Source organism: Passer domesticus, chromosome 10 (assembly GCF_036417665.1).
Source record: "Passer domesticus isolate bPasDom1 chromosome 10, bPasDom1.hap1, whole genome shotgun sequence".
Taxonomy (NCBI): Eukaryota; Metazoa; Chordata; class Aves; order Passeriformes; family Passeridae; genus Passer; species Passer domesticus.
The window spans coordinates 24,018,264-24,044,743 of NC_087483.1; the positions used below are offsets into that span (position 1 = coordinate 24,018,264).

Sequence of the window (26,480 nt, forward strand, 5' to 3'; positions counted from 1 at the left end):
TCAAATAGAAAAAGATGGCATATTGGTTTGAAGTTATTTTGCTTCTGTGACTTCCCTAAAGTTAAATTGTTTGGAATCACAGCAATACAGTCAGAAAACACAGAACTTTTTCTCTTACTGACATTTTTTTTCTACAAGTCTTTTCTTGAAGTTTCCTGTGCAGGTCAGACTGATGATTTAGATGACTTGGTTAACTTCAAAGCAGCAGAATGCCATTCACATCTAAAATCTGCAATGATTATTTCTCCACCATCCTCTTAAGTTTTTTGAGTTTTCAGCAGTCCCACCTTCTAATTGCTCTGAGCACTCTTTCCCGTACCTGAAAAAAATCTGCTATTCTGTGTCTCTCAAAAGGCTGTGTGACTCTAAGAAGTGTGCAATCAGACCATACACACCAATCCTACCACTTCAAATTTCTGCAGTATAATTACAGCTACTCATTTTATGCTCCAATTTATACATGAAAAACATGTCCTCAAATTGCCTCCTTTGTAGTGTTCTGGTGCCTGCAAACTAAGGAAGGAAAAACATTCCAAGGAGGGAGCAAAAATATTCGAGCTCAAAAGCATCTGTGTATCTTGCCAGTAAATTATTTCATGGTAAAATGGAAGCTTCCGTTGTAGCTTCCTACAAACCATTTAGGACTTTGTGCCAAACCAGTATCATCAAGTCCATCATGAAATATTGAAAACCAGTTCAGAAAACATAAGAACTCCTTAAATGCATCCCCAGCATGCAAACCCTTCTGCAAAGCAAGGCGTTACAGACCTACAGTACCATTAATTTCTAGGTGATTCAAAATATTGCCTAATGAAATCTAACATACTGCACTTTAGCCTTGTCATGACCAATGCATGGTGAATTCCACCAGCTCTGTAGGCCCCCTCTATTAACAGCTGCTTCCAAAAGCCAGCAAGCTCTTCAAATGCCAAAATGAGAAGTGCATGATCTTTCCCACAGCCATGCTGGCCACATGACCTTAATTCTGCCAGCCATACACCAAATTTATTAACATCATCCCACTGCTCAGTCTAGGTCAGGGCTCAATTAGAATCACATCAAAACAGACCCTCAAAGCAGTCTGAATGCATGCTGAACAGGCTTTCAGGTTATAAAATGCTTGATGCTTTCTTCTGCCAATAGTTTATAAATTAATCTCTTAATACAATTTAATTACTCCAACAACCTAATGTTTATGGCAAAAATAAGCCTGAGTCCAAGAGAAAAATAAAATCTTAAACTAGAAATGAGAACAATTGTTTTAATAGTCTTCCCCAGTTTGCAGTTAGGATTGTGGCATCACAATGCTAGATCAGTTTTTGAAATTGCATGATGCTTTCTACCTCAGGCTCCTAGAAGCACTGACAAACACACAGCTGGAGAGGCACTAAAAGGACAGTCTTTTGACGTAATTGCAAGCTACAAAATGTAGAGCTTAGTATGAAGAAGATGCTTCAGGTGCAAAGAGAAAAAAAAAAGTACTGTTTTCCTCTTATGAGGAAAAATCATAATCTGGTTTTAGGCAAGAAATCTTCCTCCTCATCATTAAGGTAGAATCTGAAAAGTGATGGGTCTTAAGTCACGTAAGGAGATGAGTCCTTGCAGAACAAAGTACATGGTTTAATTTATTCTATTGTTAATCCTTTTACAGCTGTGTATATAAGGTTCATGTTTTAAAAGCAAACTCAGCTAAGTAACTTGCTTAAAATAATAAGCTTGATGAAAATTTTTTGCCTAAAATAGAATTAATTCTCACATATATTAGACCTATTTACATTTTTATTAATTACATTAATAATTATTAATCATTACTCAACTTTCAATAAGCTACCAGCTTATCTCAATGTAAATTTTGTTGAGCATCCGTATCAAGAACGGCAGTGCCCTATCCACTCACCCAATACTATTTAATTTGCATGTGCTTAAGCCTGCAAGAGGTGTATTTAAACTTTAGCTCAAAACTGGTATTTGTCAGATTTTTATGTAAAAGAAATCGGAAAACATATTTTTACAAATTCATACATACAATTTTTAGATGTTAAGTCCATCAGCATACCTCACAGAGAACTTAAATTAAGACAAAGTTACCCGAAGTCCCTCTGTAAGGATGTTTCTTTCAGCAGGTAAAATTGATATTGGGTAAATTAAAATACTTGCTCTGAGTTTTTATCCTGCGAGAGCTGAGTTAGTTTCCTCCAGGGATTGTATGCAGAGTCTATACTGTAGAGGCGCATGTGCATGGCCAACACGTGAAACAGCTGATCTGAAAGGGGAAGAAGACAGACTGCTGAGTATTACATACAGTGATATGAACTGTTTTACATTAAATTGCCATCATGTATTTTACAAGATTTCTGAGAAGCCTATCATGTCACTCCAAATAAGCTGGTACCCTAACAAGCATATTTTTATTAAGGATTGTTTTATTTTTAAAAAAAGGATTTGAAGAAAAGTAAGATCTCAAGAGAAGGAAGTGAACACATGCATATATACAGAAAATTGTTTCAGAGAAAGACTGTTTAGAAAGCTTTGACCAGATCTCATTTGTTTTGGTGCTCCATGTACTTAATTACAGGCCTTTCTAAAAAATCCTGTTTCATATGCTGTTATGTTGCCAAAGTTCCATGCTCACTTCACTTGCCTCTCCAGTTTATGCTAGAAGTGGTGATTTCTTAAACAATTATTCTTAACAGAGACTGATATACTTTTAATTGAGATACTTTCATTCCTCTCTCTTACTGTTAACTTCTGTGCATCGTATATTTGAAATTTAATCCAAAATTGCTACAAGTCCTGGCCTATGGCAGGATCACTTTGGTTCTTCATTTTCAAAAGGTTTATTCCTTCTGCCTTCATATGGTTATTTTGTAGGTAACTTTTGGACAAAAATATCCCCAAACCCACAAAACATCAATGACACTAAAGTAGCAACAGTCTTTACAATGTCAAAGATTTGTCTGTGCAACCTGCAGGCAGAGTTTGCTGATATTAATAATTTCAGAACCTTCTATATTTCCACTGTATCAAAAATATGATTTGCAAAACACTTGTAGAATTTTTCGAAGAGAGGATACATAATTACTCATGGTGAATTAATGCAGTATTTTATATTAAAATGCACATTTTATATTTACCTATGAATCACATGATCACACAAAGACAACATCTAACCCTTCCTTCCATTAAGCTATTCAAGAAGGCAAACACCATTTAGCTCAAGAGCATTTTCAGAAAGGCAGACGCAACAAAAAGCACAGAATTGTTTTCCAAGCATCCTGCAATGAGCAGGGACATATGGCCCCGAGGGGCAGAAGCCCAGCGGGGAATGCCGGCCGGCCAGGATAGCTCAACGAGGGTCCAGGATCGCCCAGCGGGGGGCTCAGGCAACCCAGGCAAGCTATAGTGATTTGCAGCTCAGCTCTTTAGTGATTTCAGCTCTTTTAGCTTGCCTGGGGCCGTCGCCCTAGGTATCGCCGCAGCAGACGCAGAGAGAGAGAGAGCAGCGCTGTGTGGGTTCCGCAGGGTTCTTTTATTGGGGTCTCCGCGAAGGGTCCAGTGACAGCTCTCCTCTGCCGAACCGGGCAGAGTTTAGGGGTTTTATACCTTACAGGGGTATTGAAAACTGTCCAATAGTAAGGGTCAGGGGAAAAGTGACCTATGGATATACAGGGAGATAACAGGGTCCCAAAGGCGGAAGAGAGGGGCTTCTAAAACCTTAGTCATGCTGACTTTGGTATTTCCTAGCTCAGGCTTCTGATCTCCAAGGCCTTGCAGGCCTTGTGCCTGCTACAGGGACATCTTCAACTAGATCAGGAACTATCTGGGATTCAGACTTCACTTTTTCAATTAATCTTTGTCTTCATACATTTATAGTGAAATAATTGAAGTATAATTTCCCACAATTTTGCTTACTTTTTTCTTCCTGTCACACGATATCTTGCTATTTGGTGTCATGCTTTTCTCCTGTTCAATTTTCTAGGACCCTGCTTTCTTTCTCCCTTTCATTTTAACTTTTCCCTTAATATCCTGACATCATCTTTCTTCTCCACCCCTTATTCTTTCAACCGATGCCTTTGCCTCTTTCCCTGTAAATCTCTCTACCTCTTTTTAAAACCCACTTGCTCAACCTACACACTCACAGGTCCTCTTTTTCAAGTAGAAATAGCAGCTATTAATTTATTTTCCATAAATAGATAATTACTCAGAGGTACGCAATGGCCAAAAGAGTCGCATGATGAAATCAGCTGACTGCCAGAGCCTGAGGGCTGTAATTAGCTCCTGGGGTTTGTAAAATAATTGGAGCTGTAGATGGCATTGGAATTGATAGCTGCCACCTGCTTTCTGAATAAAAACAGTCAATGAGGACAAAATAAGTTATCTTTCCTCCTGGCAAGAGATTCTTAGCAAAACACTGCTTTGCTGATAAAGTTGAAAATACAAAGTCTGAAAATATACTTATATTCCATCAAAATAATAAAAAAGCCCCCAAGCATGGTTTTATTTGGAATGAAACCCATGAAAACATCCCAACCTTCCCTCCTGCCTGTTCACGAAAATGAAGCTTTTTCCTCCCTCAACTGCTCCTTGCTTTAAACAGAAATCGGCAACTACACAACATGGAAAAAAAAAAGTGAAAATTGTTCTGGGTAATTAATTCATCCCCTGTTCCTTTACCAGATACTCTCCAGAGCTTTTACTAATATGAAATTAAGCAGGCAAGCATCAAATTCTAGCCCTGGAGAATTTCTCTGTAATCTCCAAATGTGTAACATTTATGGAATGGAGACGCGTTCCAAGAGTGACGGGATGTACCCACGGCAGCCGTGGCACACGGCACACCGGGGCTGCCGCGAAGGCCCGGGCACGCCCGGCCCTCAGCGCTCCCGCCGGCCCCGCAACAGCCCGGCCGAGGCACGCACCGAGCTCCATTTCTGCTTTGCACCACAGGCACTCCAACTGCTTTACTTGCACTAACTGTGACTACGAACTACTGGAGAAAGCCAAGGAAAACACCCGAGCACTGGGAAGCAAGAACTGGCAATTTAAATGTGCACCAAGTGCTTGGTGCTGCAGCACGTCCTTATGCCGGAGGGACTGGCAGAAACCTGCCTTGAGCCAAAGGAATACCCAAGGGCTTTTCCTGTGTATTGTGGAATGCATAATTCCAAACCATAAGCATAAAAATACAGAAATGTCCTCCCATTTTCTTATACCCTACTTGAAACCTTTAAAATACATGTAAGGACAGTTTTTTAACAAGTAGCAGGAAAACATTACCATGACAATGGCCCATAAACATCAATCGTGGCCAGGCTTGTGAAGAGTGGGAAGAAGGCCATAACCTCACCAGGTATCCCAAAGCCCTCTGGCCCTCACAGTCCATCTTCCAGGATTCTCTCCAGGAGAGCCCAGCCTTGTAAGGGGGAAAGGCAGGACCTGGCTGCAGCTCCGAGTCACCAAAAGATCATTCTTAAACCAATTTTTGTAGGAAGAATATTAATTTCAGAAAGCACAGCAGCAACAAAATTTTAAAAAATTGAATCTGATACTCCTAATAATCTGGTAATATCTGAGGCAGGCTGCATCCAGATAATTTGAATAAATGTAACCGTCACACAATTTGGATGCACAATATAATTAATTGCTGCAAGTCATCAGAGGCTTGGGAGAGCTCTAAAATTTAGACATTTGAGTGGGCAAGATTACTACTGTTTTAAAACATGATCATAGACTTGAGTATTGCCTACATTGATGCACTGCTGGCACACTCTCTCAGCTTACGTCTTTGTTTTCACAGAATACATGTAAAGCTTAAACAACGCTTCACAGAATCATCTGGATTAGCAGTTAGAACTAGCTTTCAGTCCTATTAGCATTCCTTAATCCATTTCTAAAAATAATGACAATAACTATTGTTATTCTGTTATTGTCACTGCTGTTCTTGGTAGATTTACTTTTTGGAGCTAATCTATTGTGAGAGAGGAGCAATAAACTCAGTTGAATTCTGTAGTTTCAAAAGAGCAGCTCAATGGATAAGACCACTGCCTTTGCACTGAGACTGAAGCTATAAGAGGAAGCACTGTAATAGTTCTCCTCTCACAAACCCCAAAGATAATGGGTATTTTGTCTATATTTCCAAACTGCACCAGCACCTGCAGCTGAATTCTCTACTGTTTTTAATAATAAAGCACATTCATTCCACAAATGTTGCCAAAGCTCTTAAAAATATTCTGCTATTGACTGGTAAATTAAACTCTCAAATTACTAGAGTTCAAATCAGATGATGTTTTCTGTTATTAATTCCAATTCCACAATGTAGAACAATATGCTGCCATAATGAAAACAAACTAAGGAATTAGCTGCCTTTGTCTTGCTTGCAACAGTCTAGAAAATGTGTTTACACCCCCTCTCTTTATTTTAAGACATATACTGCTGTCATGAAATTTTCTGACTTGATCCACATTTCCCTTTTTACATCCCCTAAACTAATATTCATATTTACAATGTGAAAACATCACAAAGTGATACAGCAGTTCACTGCAGGTGGAATTGAAAACATCCCTGTCTCAACTCTGAAGGTCTTACCAGACATGGGATGCTTCCTCCTTCTTCTCCCAAAGTTTCCTGGGACTATCAAGAAGAATGTAGATTATAACTAAAGCCACCAACAGCCAGATGGGACTTGTCAATAAGGAGATTGAGAAATATTTTTCTCCTAGTAGAGATTTACACAGTCCACTTAGCAAAGACCTGCTGATAACATCTTCCCATTCATCCCTGATACAGCAGACTTGAATCAGTAAAAAACCATGAAGGCCAGGAAAAGCCTATTAAGGCATTAAGACTGGATAGCCTTTACAAAATCTCACATCTTCACTAAGCCTTAATTGCTGATGAAGCAGCTAATTACCCTCTACACCAAACTCGCCAGTGTATGAAATCAACTTTAGCAACAGAATTCTAACAGTACCTATCCTTGCTTCTCCCACACTAGATATTAGTGGCATGCCAAGTGTTTTAGAAAATACTTAAGATCATCTGGTGATCAGATTCTGCTTTTTCCAAGTTAGCATGAACGGATACCAAGGATCTGCAGACTGACACCTCCTAACTGAAAAAAAACTCCAAACCAAACAAACAAATCCTAAAACCCAAATCCTGCAACATCAAAAAGCCCAACCAACCACAGAAACCAAATGTAGCAAGGCATTCCTGAAAACTTCTTTTATTCTCTTTATTTTCCGTGGCTGCAGAGAGTTACATAGGACTCTTTGCAACCATATCCACATCAACGATTATAGGAAAGAGACAGCTGCGGCTCAAACTTGCAAATGATAAAATAATGAGGTTTTTCTCCCAACAGGAAATACTAAGTGGCTCAGAGTGTCATTGTCCATATTGATAAAATGGAGACAGCCATTACTTTCAGCATGGTTGAAAAATTTGATACGGAAGAATCATGAAGAAAAACAATGAGTTTCTATGTTCACAAAAACACTAAAAGCACTGATAAAAGTGATACTAACACCACAATCAAGATAAAGGCTTCAAATGAATGAGAAAAAGAAAACCAAAACAAACCGATCAAGCAACCAAAACAACTCCCATGAAGTTCAATGTTTAGAGACATTCAGAAGTTACAAAGGTGCTAGATGTCCTACTTAAGAAGAATTTAAACAACTCTTAAATAATTTTTTGGTGTCCAGTTGTAAATAACATCCTTTCCAATTAATGCAGTTGATGGTGCAATGCCAGACTGCTATTTGTGGGAAGCATAAGGATAAGGAGCTCATTTACAGAGAAACTGAAGCCAGAGGACAAGAGGATAAAATATTTAATCTTTACCCAAACCCCTAATCCTATCCTTCTCACAAAGGGGAAAAAAGGAATAAAAACCCCAAAACCAAAAAACAAAACAAACAAACAAAGACTAGACAGACAGAAAGAAAAGTACTACTTCAAAGTTTAAAAAGGAAGATTATAAATTCACTTATATGTAACTTTTAAATTTTGTGGAATTGTTCATCAACTAGTGTAAGATTACCAGAGTATGAATAGCAAAGTAAAACATCTACACAAGTTAAAGAGAGGTCACAGAATCAGAGAATGCTTAGGATTGGAATGGACCTTAAAGATCATGTAGTTCCAACCCCCCCAGATCCCTGCCATATTCCATTAGACCAGGTTGCTCAAGGCCTTATATAAAAAACATAGAGAGAAATCACAATAATTCAGCCTTAATGCTTGTTTTGACCCTGTTTGATAAATACGGAACAATGAAGACAAACAGGTCTATTACACTTTATAAAACAGAGAAATAAGACTTGTACAGTTGTTGTATATCAGAATTTTCCCTAAACCCCTGAGAATTTGCAAGGCCATAGACTCTAAAACTGTAATGTAGTCCTTCAAATAGGACTTGATTTTTAAGTAAAAAGTAATAGGATACTATTTGCATTTTTTAGTTCCACACACATACACAATGTTAAGCCTTTAAATGGCAATTTTGCAGGCAAATTTTCTTCACCATTCTTCTTACACACACTTGGTCATTGATACTGAGAGCTACATTAATCATTCTTAATTTTGCTTCCCAAGAGTAGCTGCCCTCACAGTGCAATCTACTTAAACAGCTCTTGACCTATTTGTTCCCCCCATCTTCCCTGATGTTTGCTGCTGTAACAGCTCACCTGGGACAACATATTCCATTTTCCACAATATCTAATCACCAAATTTCACAGTTGTCACAAGACTACTACAGAGTAGTATGCTTAATCACAAAAGAAACCCCTCAGTATCTCACACACAGAAAAAGTCAAACCAGGTTATGTTTTAGATTACTTCTGCTGAACCTGACATGAATGATGTTTAGAAACAAAAGATGTTTCAATACTGTGCAAGGAAGACTTGAACAAAACAGTACTCAAGTTCTAGATGGGGTATGGATTTTAAAAAACATTCTTTCCTCACTGCAGAAGACAATGAAGAAACTGAAGGTACATTTAAAACGAAACTTCAAAACCAGGATTGTTCTTAGAAAAATAAATTACTATGGAAGGATGATAAAATTCACTTCAGAATATGAATCTACAGAACTGTAATTTTTCGTAACTTAAATGCAAGGATATGGAAGAGGCAATGAAGGAAACATGCAATTATATAATGGTTTAATGAAAACAAACCCTGCTATGTAAAGCTAACTCTGCTCCCACTAGTCATATTTAGCCTAATGTCCAAACATAAATAGAATAATATTAAATGGAAATACTGTACAGCTCTGTTCTAGGAGAATCCCATTACCTTACATTAAAAAACAAGTCTACTTTAATGCAAGATTAAATATGACTAGATTGCTACATAACAATTTTTCGGAGTAGCAATGCAGAACATAAACAACACGTGGACATTTTAACAATGAATAGATGACATTCACCTCTCTGTGCTGCTTAACACAACAACACATTCATATACATGGTGCCTTTACCTGGAAAGCCTTGAATGTTTCTGGAGTGCAAGATAAATATTAAAAACACCAATATGACTGACTTTGATGTAAACAAGAAATTTACCATTCTACCCCAAGCTGTGGAAAAAAGCAAGTGCATTGTGGTAAAATGTTGTCCACACCCCTTTATCAATATGACTATAATCCTTTTAGCAAGTGCTAAAGGAAAAAGCACTAATACAACACACTTAAAATTACAGAACAGTTTAAGAAAGGAGCAGAAAAATATTATTGTAAACAAAGTGCAAAGTATTCTAAGTAGAAAAAGAAAATAAAATCAAGATATGTTATCAGGTTTTAAAAAATCATCAATATGCTTTTTAATCAATATTCTAGCAATTTCAGATTAAACCCCGGTGTGCAAGTATATTAAAACAGTCAAATCACATCACGGGGAAAAATATTTCTTTTCACTAAATATGTACACAATTCTGAATACAAAGGGGATAAGCTTTAACATCCCTTCCAACCTAAACCTCTGTGATTGTATGAAAACAAAGCTTTTCTTACCAGGCTATTTTACTTTTCCTACAGACAATTAATGCAAATTTTCACAGTGGATTTCCAACCAAAAAAGATGTATTTATGAAAATTTCATATTTTGTAAATTAGCACATGTTTTTAAAAGCAACAGTTGATGTGATCTTAAAGCTTCTCTTGAAAAAGACAATTTCTTTACTTCTCATGTGAGAAGAATCTCTAACTTTTGGTAAGTTTAGGACATTTAGTTTGTTTCAGTAATCTATTTTGATGAAAGGAAAACCTGTTCATTTTCTGAGACATACAGAGTCAGTGGCAAAATACCAAAAAAGCTGGGAACATAGGTAAATATGACATATGAATTTAAACAAGGCTTAAAATTGTCATGCCTAGCTGAAGTCTCCATTCAACATGACAAAATTCTCCAGTTGAAATACATCCTCCATTATAATTTCCAACTTTGTAATTCTCCAAAAAGAAATTTATCCAGTGATTAAAGTATTTTCCATGTATTTCAAGGCTTGAGAAATATGTATTAAAATTCCTGACAATTCTTTTCACAGACTGTCAGCAAAAGGTATGCTTTCTTGCAAAGTCAGGTCCTAAGAATGTAAGAGTCCTTCTTTATGCAAGAGGATGTTGAAGGGATGGTGTGGTAAGACTAAGAAAAAAAATGAAATAATGTATTATACAAATCACCTAGTATCAGCTACCAGGCCTTAGCTTAGTAGCATTTTTTCCCTTATTTTTTTCTCAAATAATGACAAAGAACAAGAAAACCCCAAATTTGAGGTTGCTTCTCTCTTTGTATCAACTGATGTAGTGCAAATAGCAACAGTGAAGCTACAGAGATGTACACAAAGGAAGCTGCCCACCAATCCAGTGGTTCAAGCACTCTGCAAAGTCAATGTTCCAGCACATAGTGACATTAGTTGGTGAGACACCATCAGAAAATCCATTCCCTTTTAGAGCTATTTATCTAGCTAGCTAGCTTTTAAATAGGTACCTGTAACAAAAATTTGACGTGATGTCAAACATTTCACAGTGTTTTAAGATGTAATGAATGTCTTTCATTTCACTTTTATATTAAAATACAAATCACACCTAAAAACTGAGATGTTCTGATTTTGAAAATCTCAGTGAGATAAAAATATGACCTTGCAAATTACTGGCCACTTCCCTGCATACATTCTTCTAAACTGCATACATTCTTCTAAACTTTAAAATGTCAAGAAATTTTATTACCAGTAAAGCCATGTCAAAACAAAGATACACTCTCATTATGTGTAACATCATCACAATTTTTTTCACTTAAAAAGTTTTCTATTTTAAGCTGAAATCTCCACCCTAACCTGCTCATCCATGTTCTTCCAAATATATTCCTGTGAAATGGGTAATACATTAGTAAGAAGCTAAAATTCAGGGAGAAAGTTTGTATCTTACTGGAGAACATACAATTAAAAATACATTGTAATCTAAGTATAAATTATCTGCAGAATCCTGGCTGACTAAATTTGCAGACAGTGATCTAGAGATGTTCTTTTAACACATGCACTTTTCAGGTACTTTGGTTGGCTGAGAAAGGGGGATAATGATGGTGGGGAAAGACAATGTGCAGTACAGGTTAAAACTACTTTTTAAATTAACAACACACAAATGAAATTAGCTGGGCAGTAACAGAAGACTTTTGTCCTAGGTGGAATGTGGACAGCACAGCATCTGGTGAGATTTCTTGGGTGGCTTGTCACCTCAAAGGATGAGGAAAGCATCCCCCAGAAATTGTGTACCAGAAGACAGAAATGGGTCTAAGCTTTCTTTTTTCCTACGAAATCTGCTGCTATTGCTCCATAAGCTTGTCTTAAATAAGCATTAGTAGTAGTAGCAGTATTCTGGCAGGCTTTCCAGTTTTTCATGACCAAAGAAAATGTCCACTTGTAAGTGTTTATATTCCAGTAAAAGATTAAAATATTTTAAGAAAAAAACCCACTTGTGGCAGCAAGAAGCTGCTTTATTTTACAATTACTAAATGTTTTAGAACAATAAAAAAATTTGAAAATTTCTATGAAAGAAAATTTGCAAAACTTCGTGGAACAACTAGGCAAATTAAAGACATGGGATGTTGCAGCTGCATATTTCTAAGTATGACACTAAGTCATGACCTATATTAGCATTCAGAAAACAAACTTCTTTCCTATTGCTAGCAACAACCAGGGTGAAACAAAGCTCTCCTGTTTCACCCTTAAAATACCAGTAGTATTTACTTCTAGTTACTCACAAAAATGCAAACATATTAAAAAATACTACATGCATAGTATGACAACTGGTTTCTAAATAATTGTACTCACAAGACATGAACAGCTCTAATGAAGAATTTGGCAAATTAGGTTTCAGATTTCTCTAACAGAAACAAAAACCAAAGATTCTTTATGGCAGAAAAAAAAATGGTTTTAAAAGGAAAAAGTTGACGCAATTTAGAAAATATCAGAAAGAACCAGACATCTTTATTCAATATTCTAATAATTTATACTGCATTTAATAACATGGAACTTACTCAAACATGATCTTTTCCCAGCTGTGCTTGCACCTCCTGAACACAAATTTCCTCCTCGGTGGACCAGCTCAAGTTCCAAGTTTGTTCTGTAAGAAAAACATGACAGTATCGAATGGAACATTATTCAAGCTTCTACAGACACAACTGAATCATGACAAACTCCCAACATACACTAAATAATACTGTGAACTAATCTTTACTGTGAAATACTGCCAAAATACAGCTCAGAACAAAATAAACTTTATTGAGATATTGTCATATATGATTTTAAGTACTATATTAACACAGTACTACAATGAGTTGTGATAGAAGAATTAAAAATTGTTAATCCTGTGGCTTTCTTCTATATGCACACACAGCATAATAAGGGAATTTATGTTCAAATCTGGAAAGACAATATACAGATTGGCTAACTTTCAGTCAATCATATAGATCTAAAAAGTGTTCTCTCCACTGGCAGAGCTTTTGTTTCACTTCAGACAATCAGAGAGTACAATAGATATGGCATCAACTAAATATGAATACAGTCTAAATTATAATTGAAGCACTGCCCTTTATAGATAAGTTAGTTAATAAAAGCCTTGGAGGTTAATTCTGAATGAAATGCTATTCACGGCAGCTCATTAGTATGAACCAATAGTTGTGTCACTGAATCTCTGCATGCCACACTGATTTCTCAGTATTGCTGTAATCTCATACTTAGGCACCAATTGTTTAAGCCAAATTTGGTGATTTTGTTTAATTTTGGAATTGGATGTTTCACTGCTGCATTATCTTTTACTCTCAAGATTTGGAGCAAACAATTTATGTTATATTCTCTGAGAGCCTGTTTTAGTAAGTCAACATACATTTTAAAAATTAGAACAAAGGAATATAATTCTATTATTCTGAAGTGTTGTTTTGCTAATTCAATCCAAACTGCAAATCTCATTCTAAACATAATTTGTCCTTTAATGAAAAATGAAACTATTTTAGGTTTGATATAATGTGACTGAATCCAAATTAAAATCTGTTCTAGAATTTTAGGCACATAACATCCAACCTAAGAACACCCCTCCCCCCCCATTTAAGAAGAAACTAGAGGATGATTTTTATTCAAAACAAATTATTTTCAAGAATTTCAGCTTCATCAGCTTGAAAGAATAATACATTTTGATATGCAGTGTTTGTTAAGATATTTTCCTATGTTTTTAAAATAGCAACATTTCTCAATATTCCTATCCCTAAGTTTGCAGCTTATGCCATCCATTTCTGAAGGAATGCTTTAATCCTCTCTACTCAGAAAAGGCAATTTAACATTGATAATGTGCCTGCTCAGAGCTCCATCTGGTTGCTGCTGATAAGGGCATCTGTGTGACAGGGGAATTTTCCACTCTTCAGGCGATTTGCAGTGCTCACTGAACTTCTGAAAATCTACCAGCAAGGAAGCAGGGACAGGGATTTCATATTAGTGGCCAGAATAGCAACTGTAGATCAGCATGTGCTAGTTCATCATGGGAATATGAAGGAAATCAGTATGTGTTATTTCTATGAACATTCTGATAACTAATATGTAGAACAAAATCAATGACAGTCTTCCATTGAAACGAAGATAATTATGATTTAAATCAAAAAGACTACCTGAATGTTTAAGAATAATTTTCTAGATCTACGGTTTTAAATTTCCCTTTCACGAAGGCATATGTGCCATTTCACAAAAAAGAAAACCTCAGGGACAATTCTGAAAAACACCTCTTGCTGGTACATATGAGGTGTCGTATAGTACTTTTTGCTGTAAGGAAAGTAAGGACAATTATTTTGGCAATCACATACTCTGTTCACATATACGATACCAACTCTCACCTCCCACACTTCTTCATTGTCCCCAGCTCCTCAAAGGCAGCACCTTATAGCTCAGCTTTCTTGGAAATGTAAGTATTAACCTTTTCCTTCAATATGTCTCTTTGAAAACATATCTGTAACTTGGCAATAAAAATGCAGAGTAGAGAAAGCATCTTCTGTGAAAATGAACACTTATCCTTCAGAAAATATCCTACATAGGTACAGACCTCAATCATTTTTGAAGGAGACCAGCAAATCTTCTCCCTAATTTGAGCTCCCTTCTGCCTTGAGGATTTGTGTACCCTCTGCCCTTTTCTGAAGAAAAGTAATGAAGAAAAACTGGGGGCATCTGATAGAAACGTGGAACACAGAGTGGTCTCTGAAAGAATCTTTTGCTGTCTCAGAATCCTCAACATAAAGGAAAGAGAATGAGAAAGAAAATCTATATGAGTGTCTTCTTTTCCTATCTAGAAATCTCAGTGTCATTCAGTAGAGCAAAACATTTTGTAGGACACTGCCTTTATCCTCCTCACTCACAGAAAAAAGCCTGCGAAAATGGATTTTGCTCAGCTGTCCTGACTCCTGATTAAAACCAGACCTACTTCATCCCTTCTTGGGGGCTTATATTAAAGGAATGTATTGGGGGTGGGAAGGGTGATTTCATATTTCTGAGAATTCATACCAGGGCAGAGTAGAGGGAAGTAAAAATGCAGTGTCCTTTCCAGGAAGGGAATATATTTGGATGGACTTGCTCTTCCTATTGGGGCAGAAGAAGCACACCAAGCACTATCATTTTTCTCACTTCAATTTAGAAACACAACACATACAAGGAAAAACCCCAGATACTGAGACACAGACTCAGAAGGAAAGAACACATGGCTCTTACATTAGTCTGTACATAGCTGACAGAAAAACCAAAAGGTTTGTTTGCATGGCAAACAAAAGCATGAAACTACTGCTGTGCAATACATAAGCAGTCCTCTCAAAGATATCACCTCAAATGACAGTCTTCAATGCTTTGAATGTGGAACTATTACAATTACAGCTAGGCACACGTGATTTGGGAATGACACCTACACTCATCTCATGAATGTCAGCAAAGACAAGGAGAAATGCTTGAAAAGGGTACAAATTAAACAAGATATGACTCTTGGAAAAGCAGGAGGTAGCCAAGGAGCTGCTGTTCCAGCTGTGCATGCAAATCAGGATGCCAAAACCCAGAATGCCTCTTTTGCTAGGAAAACAGACAGCAGCTAGCCCTTCCATAAGGTGGTAGAGTTCTTTTGTAATTTTTTTTTTTCTGCTACTGGTGACATATACCCAGGTAAGCAAAAATGAAGAAAATTAAGTTCCTTTTTTCCTGAAGGAGTAAGAATAACCTGCAGCAACTGGCTACCTATTGTTTCACATTCTCATTCCAGCATGCAGTAATCCACTGCAAAGCTGGCATTCAGCTGTAAACCAGCATCTTTTAGGACAGGAGATGATGTCATTTTCTGCTTGAAAATGGAACATGACTTACAAGAAGATTAAGAGCATTTAATTCACACGGAAATATATGGAGTTAATAAAAATATCATTGAATTCAAATGCTCCTCTAAGCAAAGGTTAAATACCAGGAAAAACTGTGAAACAGCTGTAGATGGTCTGACCAAAAACAATTAAATGCTTCAGAACACCTGGAACTACAAGTGCTCAAAAGGTTACTGGCTGGTACAGCAACACAAGGGTATCATTACCTCAAGAAAAACTCTGCATGGAAATAAGAGAGAAACAGGTCGAATGACAGGAATAATTTACAGAAAGTAAAACTAATTGAGTATGTAATTTTAACAATGGATAGTCAGTTGTTTGATTTCTTGAAATTAAACACATAATAAAATCCTACAAAGCAAACTATTCCAGTTTGGAAGATGATGTACAAATTTATATCCATAAATACAAAGTGTAAAGCTATATTAAAATGTCTATTTAAAAGTTTAATATTTTTTAACCCTGTAGTTCTTATGCAATTAACAAGCAGTAGAAGCATGTAAATCTGGATTGCTGCACTGAAAAGCAAGACAAGTTAACCACATTGAAGCTGATCTGCCAGGTTCCCTCATAAGTGATCTTATGAGTTATAGTAACATTACAGAAGGCTGGATCCAACACCTGAAATTCCTCAGACATGAATAAATGGAAAATTGGTGACACAAGTCTAACCCTAACAGGAAGGGGTCACAAGGAGTACAAGTGACAGATCATAATCTTAGTGATCAACCACGATTTCTCTCTCCAGCAGTGCAAGCAGCAATGAAATGCTGTTCTGGTTTGAGGTATTTTTAACTCTTTGAGTGAAAACAAATCTTGAGCTCTGAGTGTAAATATAAAAATAATACACAGGTACATTTAAAATATGTTTAGCTAGCATTTTAGAAGTTGCATAACATTGCACTCAGAAATGTATTTTAACACCATTTTTTATCTTAAATGCCATGTCAACTTATGGCTGTAAGCAATCATACTTTGATACATGGAATATTAATTTTGAGTCCTTTGTATTTTTGGAAGGGTATTTAATTGTATTGATCAAACACGTAATTGCTAAAAATCCCAACATTGCCTATCCTCGTCTAGCATATATCATTTAAAAATACAGAACAATCCTTTAGCTTGCTATATATACCATTTCATAGCTCTTCTGTATCAGTTAAAATACTCTGAAAGAATATAGATAGTATTTCTCTTAAGAGAATAATACAATAATCTTGAGTGGGAGGAGAATTCTAGAGATTAGATGGTCTAACCTTCCGTGAAAAGTGAAACCTTAGAGAGTCCTGCTGAGTGGAACCTCTGAGTCCTGCTGAGCCAAGCCTTGAATATTTCCACTGCTTTTATACTCAAGACACTCAGCCATGAGAGTTTATAAAACTGCAGAATAAAATTGCTACTCAATGGCATCACTTCTATGCTTGCAGTTTCTCTGCAGTCAGCACCTTCCCTGCAGGCCTCAGTAAGTCAGACTTTAGAAAATTATTTGCTTAGTGAGTATATCAAGTTCTTATGGGAAAACCTGGTATTCCAGCAACTCTGAATGGATTAACCATTCAGACTACCTTAACATGAATGGTATAGAAGGAGGGGCTGATTTTCTTGGAGAGCATATGTGACACTGACAGCTCTAAAACTACAATTAAACATCACCAAAAAAATGTTGCTGGTTTTGACAGTTTTTTAGAAGTCTAAAGACTAAATGAAGAGAAATTCCTGGTTACTGATGTAATAAAAAAGCTCCTTCTGTGATCTTCTTCTAAGTAAATAAAACTAATGTATGGCAGAGAGATAAAAAACACCTTGTGATTTAAAAAACTAGCAATATGGCTGTGATACAGAAAAAAATCTCACTCTGTAGAAGACAGATAAAGTAGATTTGACAATTTGGGAAAGGAAAGCCAAAAAAAAAAAAAGTGACATAAAATTTTGATTTATGGAAAACAAAACCTTGAATTAAGAAGACTAAAGAAGCATATGACAATGTTCTCTGAGCTTTGTGCCACTGCTACACATAGTAAAAATGAACTAAAAGACACATGTTTTCATCTTGCACCATGCCTGTATATGAAAATCAGAAAATGTAACCTTGATATACTGAGTATGCAAAAAGTCCTTTTTTGAGAGGATGAAATATTTTTAAATGCTTTTTTTAAAAGAAGAAAGCTATCTAGTGACAATACCATTAGTGAGAAATACAAAAGCAAAAAATATAAAAAGAAAAACATACCCACCTGGCTACAGAATACATAAACAGGAAATCATTGTCAGGTGATCCAGGAGTCTTACTATAATCTGTATACTTCTTCTGTGTGGTACTTTTTATATCTTTCATTACAGATTCCATTTCTTTACTGAGGTTGGTTTCAGACTATGAACAAAGACACAAAAGAAGATTAGTTAATTTTACCTGAAGAAATGCAGTAGCTGATTGTAAAGCGTAGCACTTTCATATCTGTAAAACACATTTGCAGGTTATGAAAAAATATGCAAAGTCAGTATTCTATCTCACAGAAGTGTCAGGATATTTTGGAAAGTCATTCTGATTTGCTCTGAATATGAAAACACAACTGGTTTGTCCATCTCCTAAGTTTAAGAATCTCAGTGCTTGTGCTATTTTAAAGTATATTTGCACTGTACAGGTATGCAGAACCACAAAGCATCTCCATCAAGACCTGAAGGTAACAAAACTTAATATAATTTATTCTGTCATTCAGAGGACCTCATGAAGCTTTGTAACACATTAGCATCTGCAAATGGATCTTTCTGTAAAATGAATAGTCCAATACCTTACAAAGTTCTTAAGAGAAATTGTTTAAATAGCTTCCTGTTACAAGACTATTGCTGTTTTTTCATTGCATGAAAATTATAAATATATTTTATATTACAAGATTTTGTTATGTGCAAATTACTATGGAGAAAACTGAAAATGTACTCAATAAAAATTATATTAATGACATTTTGTCACAGCTTTCAACTGTTTATTTTTAGTAGGTAATGCAGTAAATGCTCTAAGTTTCTTGACAAGAAAACAATATTATGTTGCCTTCAATATCAGAAGAAAAGGAACGTTCCGAGGTTGCCAGGATTCTAAGATATCACAAATGCAATGTAAAGTAAAAACTGAAAGGTAGAGGCAAATTAACAAGGATCTTTCTGCCTTACACTGATGCTTACTGGGAAAGTTCCCAGCTGTTCTTGAAGTTCTTCCACCTCTTGCACAAGATCTTGCATACACTTGTTACTGTGACTTTGCCAAACGCTTCGTTCCATGTTGTTTCCAGGATAACAAGGAAGAACGCTGTTGGCAAACTGCCTACACAGGGGACAGGTAAATTCTCCTTTGTCCACTGAAAAACCCTGGAGGACTTGGTCATTCTAAAAGAAAATAAAAAAGATGGAGCTGAAATTTGTGAACGATTATTGGTTTTTAGCTTGATATTTCAGGTGTATAGCTGAAAAAACTAAGCCTAAAACCTAAACTGTAAAGAAAGAATAATTAGAATAGTTACCCATTTTACTGACAAAGGTCTTAGCTACTAGAGATGTCTTACAATCCTCTAACTCAATTAATTTTCCTGATTTTTAAGCACTCTCCATTGTCAACTATATCCCCATAATAGAGTAGAAAGACTTCAATGGAGTATTTCCAACACTTCATCTGTGTTGTTTCTTTCTGACAATTCCCATAAAATTTGAGACTCCAAGTACAGGCTGGAAAAAGCCTAATCAAGTAGTCATTGGCAGGCAGCATGAAAAGAACCCTGATTATTTCTTGTATCACATGAAGGATCAAAGAATGGGCACAGAAGTACACGTTTGGAAAGTGAGGATGTGTCCTCAGTACTCCTGTAAACTGGCAAGAAACCTTGCTTCAATTTTGTGAGTTGCCTCCATGGCTTCCATATTGACATCTAACTGTATTATGTAAAAATAAATGTTTTATCCAGCTCAATAAAGGTCTATATAAATTATTTCAGTCCTAAAAATTGTAGTAAATAGTCAAATTTATTATGCACTCATCTACGTACTAGTAAAACTTGCTAGGATAAGAAGTTCACTTAAATAATCTAGAATCTTCAAGAACACAATTACGTGGAGTAACAGTTTGTTTCAAGTTTAATAGAAAATCCACCAGAAAAATTACTTTAACATTCATATGATGCAAAAATCACTTTTCCAAAATTCTGTAAAGTGAAACTATACCATGAAAGTCCAGATTTTGCTGCTATACTACTCTATGTGATTTTTATGTCATTTTCTATTTATCTTGATGATACAATTACTGCTGCAAGCAAATTTAAATGAACACAGAAAAGAACTCATCATGGGATCCAAGAAGGGTTGCACACCTAGTTTCTTTAGAGGTTAAGGTTCACGCAGTAGGAGCAATGCTGATACTAAAAATACAAGGAATTGCTCACAGTTTTTCTCAAAATGAAATCAACAAAAATCACAAAAAATATCCTAAACCAGAAAAACAAACTAACAAAAACACAAACACCCTCACATCTACCAACCATCCCCCTCCCCCAAACAAACAAAACCCCACCAAAAGACCCACAAATCCAAAACCTGAAGAAATATCCTGTAAAGTAATCTTGAACAAAAATGGTGGTTCATATGAAACAATAAGTCATCACTTAGTCTTTATATTTTTGTGCTGGTTAATTTTGCACAAGATTTTTTTCTGATATATCAGAATAACAGAAAACAAAGTACTTTTGTTAATAATGTCTAGATGCAATAAGAGATTAAGTTATTAAGTTCTCAAAACATATTAAACTATTTTGTACAGGCATACAAAACATTGGATTGATCTGATCTGAACAGCATAGATCCAACTGATTTCAGTAAAAGCAGTTCAGATCTAAATAAACAGCTATGACCCTCAGTTTTACTTACCCGTAAGGATTCCATGTAAGATTTGTGACAATCTATGTGTAAAGTGTGACCACAAGTTTGTACATAAACACCTCCTTCCCAGCCTATTGACACTGCTTGTAGGCAGGAACTCTAAATCAAAGCAACAACAGTAAGAAAAAGCAATTATTATACATAAAGCCATAAAAGTATTCACTAAAACTTCAAGATTTACAAGACAAACAGAGTTCTATTTGCATGCCACCTAATGAAAGATATCCTGAGGAAATAAACAAAAAAAAAATTTATAAAAAGTGTTTATTTATGCTGACTGACACGGCAGCTATTATGCAGTTCTTTGCAATAGTTAAACCTCTGCAGTTTTTGTCACTCAAGATGATAACTTCTTTAAGGAATCTCTTGTATTACTGCATGAAGGTGGCTCTAACTCCAACAGCTGTTCCAATAGCAGAAGTGATCCCATTTACAAGGGCAATATACTGTTCCAACACATTTCATTCAGTTAAGTAGATAACCAAAATAACAATACCATAGTTATATAATTAAAACACAATCTGTTATTAAAATTCAGTGTAAACATTTGGGGGTTTTAATGAGTTGTTGAACAGCATCATATATAACTCATCATAACTGGGAAAGAGAACAAATACTTGTTTTGAGAACTCAGTTGTATAGTAAGTTTGTCTTGAAAACATTGGCCTTATTGGAAGACTGCACTTACAGCCCACAAGTCCAAAAAAGTTACCCCACTGGTATTTTTTTCAGAAAATAATGACCTGAAGAAACAATCACCTCTGGCAAATGTATAAAGAATTCTAGAAAATTCTCTCGCAGAATATCCAACTATAGTCAGTCTAAGTATTAAATTTCCATTTCTCAAAAATTTCATACACAGACTGAAGTGTACATTCTGGTTATACATTTAAAGCACAGACAAAGATTTATAGCTGCCAGAACTGGAAAATAATTTTTAGTGTGGACCGACCCTAAAACAGTCTTAATGTATGATGTAAAATCAGAGTACCATGACAACTCTGATACTTGCATTTTCTATGGGTGTCCTAGTACCTTTATTTTTTCCCTGCATATGAGCAGGAAATCAAAACAAAATCACAAATTTTAGCTAGGACATGCTCCTGTTTACCATGTCTCCACCTGTAATTCATAATGTGCTGTAAGCCTCTCAGGCTATAAAATAAGAATTTCTCCTGCCGGCAAATCTTCATTATCGGTGGATGTCATTATGAAAAAGCTAGCAAATATGTTAGAATAAATATTGCCAGTTTTTCCACTTTAAAGACAATCTTTAAGCTTTTAAAGGCTCATTATTTAGTTAGATACACTGAAAAGCTGGCATCTCACCTAGGTCTAGTCTATAGAAGCTAATTTAGCATCACAGGTTCCGTATTATTTTCCCCAAAAATGATTTCTCAGAACAGTTGTGTATTATCCTACATAGTTGTTTTAGGCACTAGCAAGGGAAGTGACAGGCAGCCCTTCCACAAAGGTCTACAACTGAATATCTCCTGCTAAGCAACAAAAACTGGTTCTCAAAATTAAACGTGAAAAGCTGTCACTTGGCTTTGTGAAGTAGTGTAGAACTGTTCAGAACAGCTAACAGAACTGTAAAGCAGACATTTACTACCAATTAATGCAAAATTGAACTTCACATGTTCTGCAGAGCTAAGTATTCAGTAGAAGAGGATGCATTCTATTGGTTTCTTCTTCCCATCTACTCATACTCCCCTTCTCTGTAGTGGCTCAGAAATCTGTTACAGATTAAAACAACTCTTTCCACTTTGCACTTCCAAAATACTTTTACCTGATTAAGAGTAATTCCTTGACTGGGTTTTCTGAATGGCTACAAGAGAACTGGTGTTTGCTTAGACAGTGAACCCAAATTTCAATTGTGTGGTCACACTGGATTGTGAAACACCTTCTAGAGAGTATTTGTGTGGATGTTTAATGACTGTGTTGCCTGTAGATATACTAGACGTCTATTGCCAAAAATATAATGGGAGAAAGCCAGAAACTATTTAAAAATAAAAACCCTATCAAATGTAAACACTTCAGAATGACTGCAACATGAAAAAGCATTCACTAAATGTAGAAATGAAACTAGGAGAACTCTAAGTTGCAATTTCATTTCACTTTTTACAAACAAATTCTTCTTAAGTGCTAGTCTAGCTCACATGAGATGCTTACATCTTTGAAGTATCGCTGCAGCGTTGTCAGCCTCACGTCGTGCAGCGCCGCACACGTGTCCCAGGGATAGATCTGCTCCTCTTCCGTGGTGGGGAGTCTCCTGGGCTCGCTGCTGTTGCGGCACTGCCCCAACACTGCCAGAAGAGAAGCAGCAACACACGATGCCATGGGTAACAAACAATCAGGCAATTCTGGTTTGTAACTATAATGTGCTTTGTTGATGGTAAAAAGTAAAAACTTGCTAAAGAATGTCAATACTGAGAGTTGATCTTTTGCACTTGTGCATTTTATATATATATATATACACATACATATATATACACAAACACCTATACCCACTAACATTTGTATTCACATGCAGATACACTGATGGCTGTTTAATTGTCTTTGCCTTCCTGTAATGCACAGCTGCATCTGCAAAAGCTAATAGAAAGTAGGAGAGAATTAAACTATTTGTTCTTTCTCCAAACTTTTAAAAAGCTCCTTATGTGTTTCATAGAGGACCATCCACAAAAAACATAGGAAACCCTGTGCTTTCAGACTTCATGAGACACAACAGGATTTATGCACACATGCTAAAAGTTGCAGAAACACTGCTTTTCCTACAAGCCACACATTCATACCTGAGGATGCCTGTAATAGTACAACTAGCCCTGTAGGTCTGTCTTCAGTAGAAGGGCCACTTTGTCCACAAATAACACAGTCATATATTGCCTCAGAAACATGCTGTTCGGATGTAGCTACCTCCATGGCAATGTCAGCATCTGGTGATTCTAAAAACAAATAAGAGAATTTATATTAAACAGAAGTAAAGAAATCTAATTGAGGTTTTCCATCTGAGGATGCACAATCCATCTGAACTGAGGTAGTGACGAAAAAGCTACAAAACAATTTCTACAACTAAAATATTGTCATTTGCCTGAAATGAACCTTTCTGCTTCCAAGAAAGACAGCTACAAAATGAATGTATGTTTTTTCAATAGGCAAAATTACTCCCTGTGGAATTAAATGTTTCATTTGAGTTTAGTATAAAAGTTGATCTCTTAAAAACTTCTATAAAACAGAGATCTGATTTCTATCTCATTAGATATACTGAAAATCTTGAACATAGAGAGATGAAGGGCAACAATATGACGCTCTGGTAAAACCAGATTAGCTGACTGAAACAACCATTTGAAGGAAAAATGACCATGTTTTCTTCACGTTCCACCTTGCTCCTTCCTAGGTGCACAGAAATGTTCAAGGCTAAGGCCCAGCTCAGAAGTATCAAATCCACTGCACTTCACACAGCTTCCATCACGTGGCAGTTGGTGGTGCTGATTTCAGGGCAAGCCATTTTAGGTTATGTTACAATCACAGTGAAGAATTCTTTATTGATTTGAAAGAAAAACACCTCAGGACTAAATGATCCACTCGTGGCTGCTCAGAAACCCATACAGTCAGCCTCTTGACCTAGAACATGGGGGTTCTTTGCGTCTTTCCTAGAACAAAATTTTTCTAAAGGAAAACACTTCCTCCCTAACTTCAACCATACCCTTTATCCCTCTAATTAAGTAGGCTGAGGTACTGAATAGAGAATCCAAAAACCTTGAGTACAGCAACAGTCCTCATGCAGAATTGTTTTTAGGAGAACTGCTGTCTTCTGAAAGTCTACTACAAATTTGGCACAGGAGACTGCTGCCATAAGGAGAGGCATGTTGGGTGCCAGGCAGAATATTTCTTTGCTATAAAAAGCTCCATACAATGCTCTTGCTCACAGGGCTGAATCAAAATTACACTGTTCTAGTAAGTACTGATTTCCTAGTCAATTATTGAGGGTCATATGGAAATGAGCCCTGATCTTCACTGATGTGCAGTTGTTAATATTGTACACATGTCTATCACCATCTAGTGGCAGCCACATGTACAATGAAATAAAAAGCACAATGCATCAACTGCAAATGTCTAAAACATCCAGGAAACTTAGAAGCAAATGGTAGCAGAGTAGGGAGGAAGTAAACACTAAATGCAATTCTTTATATTTAACATCACCTCATAATTGTGTAATGCATGATCATGTACACCTTTGTATCAAATGCCAAGAAATTACAAGGACTAGAGTTTCAGTTTGCTTTTCCTCCTTTTCTAAAATATTGTCAATAGAACAAAAAATATGCAACCATTCAATATTTTCCAGGAGTGTAGAAAGAGAATACAATGTATCAATGTGATTTAGAGCAATTCAATGTAAGTCATCAAAATCTGTCAATATTTAATTCACAAAATACTATTAATTCATCACAAATTGCCTATGTTTTAACTTGAAGGAAAAAAAACCCCAGAACTTAGGATTTAAAAGGTGTTTAAAATCAGTTCAATATATGCAATTTATATTTTTATTGCCTATGGGGAACAGGCACATAAAAATCAGGCTAATTTAATTTTAGAGCTCAATGATTAAGTGCATGCTTCCTTCACAACTACTTAGATGTGGATGTAGCTAGGCTATTCTGGCAAACAATAAATTTTCAAGGAAAGTAAGCTACTAGCACCAAGGAAGACTTCCTAATAAAGTAATTTGCACCTGAGCTAGTAAAAGAAAACAAAGGGATATTGGCAAGAAATTGAAATCTCAAATAAGTAGGCATACCAGAAAAACTGTAACCAAACAAAACCCCTCATTTCTTTTGAATGGACTCTGATAAACCTCAATTACCCACTTAAACTAGTTCCAAGGTTTTAACCTAATTGGTTTCACAGACTTGTCCTAATGATGGCAGTGTGTAAAGAAGGAGCCAGTGAAAAATACAAGGTGAGACACATGGTGCTGCTTTCAGTTCACCAAGTTTCTGTCATGAGATTTGTCTTATGTTGCAGTATACCTAATCTCCTTTCAGTGGGTTCTAGAACTTTTCTTTGTCCTTGAGAATTATTTCAAAAATCTGAATAAATATGAACCTTAAAACACTGAATGAAGATGGACAAATTTAAACTGTGACAGAAATCCAGAGAAAAGCCAAACCTTGCAGCTCCCAAGAGTTTTTAAAAGTTAATTATTTAGCTCTTTGTTTAGTTTTGTACCGATAGCAGAAAAACAAAGTTACAAAAACCTAGCACTTCCTACCTCCTAAAAAAATACTGATCAATCTGCTCAAAACTAGCACACTGATGTACTGCAGAATGCATTGCTACCTGAACTTAATTTCATTTCTACTCTCCAGAGCTAATGATACATTCTGTTATTTCCTCTACCCAGCAAAGCCCCCAAACCAAAAGGGCTTTGTAAACACAGTGCACAATCTCCACTGACTGTAGTCAACATTTGTCCTGCTGCATACACTGTGTCAAAGAGGCCCCTTGGTATCAAAGCAACCATTAGTATGCTAATATTCTTTGCCCTGACCCAGCATATACATTCTCAAGAGATCAGTACCTAATTTATTTTTCTATCTGGGTTCAGAAGATTGAGTGTTAGGAAATATATGTCACCTTGCATTAAGACTCTGGGCTTCTTTTTAAGTC

The 26,480-nt window shown here is 36.1% G+C and overlaps 1 protein-coding gene across 4 annotated transcripts in view; it reads right to left on the reverse strand.

Annotated features, from left to right (window-relative positions):
• The window catches only part of UBR3 (ubiquitin protein ligase E3 component n-recognin 3), a 101,450-nt gene that overhangs the window by 19,367 nt on the left and 55,603 nt on the right, over positions 1–26,480 (reverse strand). For 3 of the 4 annotated variants that reach the window (XM_064434503.1, XM_064434507.1, XM_064434505.1), the window contains exons 25-31: positions 23,603–23,752; positions 22,980–23,113; positions 20,796–20,906; positions 19,056–19,268; positions 18,125–18,261; positions 12,537–12,622; positions 2,158–2,263 (exon numbers count right to left, since the gene is read on the reverse strand). In XM_064434503.1, coding sequence (XP_064290573.1) covers positions 2,158–2,263; positions 12,537–12,622; positions 18,125–18,261; positions 19,056–19,268; positions 20,796–20,906; positions 22,980–23,113; positions 23,603–23,752 — 937 coding nt within the window. The remainder of the gene's footprint in view (positions 1–2,157; positions 2,264–12,536; positions 12,623–18,124; positions 18,262–19,055; positions 19,269–20,795; positions 20,907–22,979; positions 23,114–23,602; positions 23,753–26,480) is intronic. The other variant, XM_064434504.1, reaches the window with a different exon arrangement.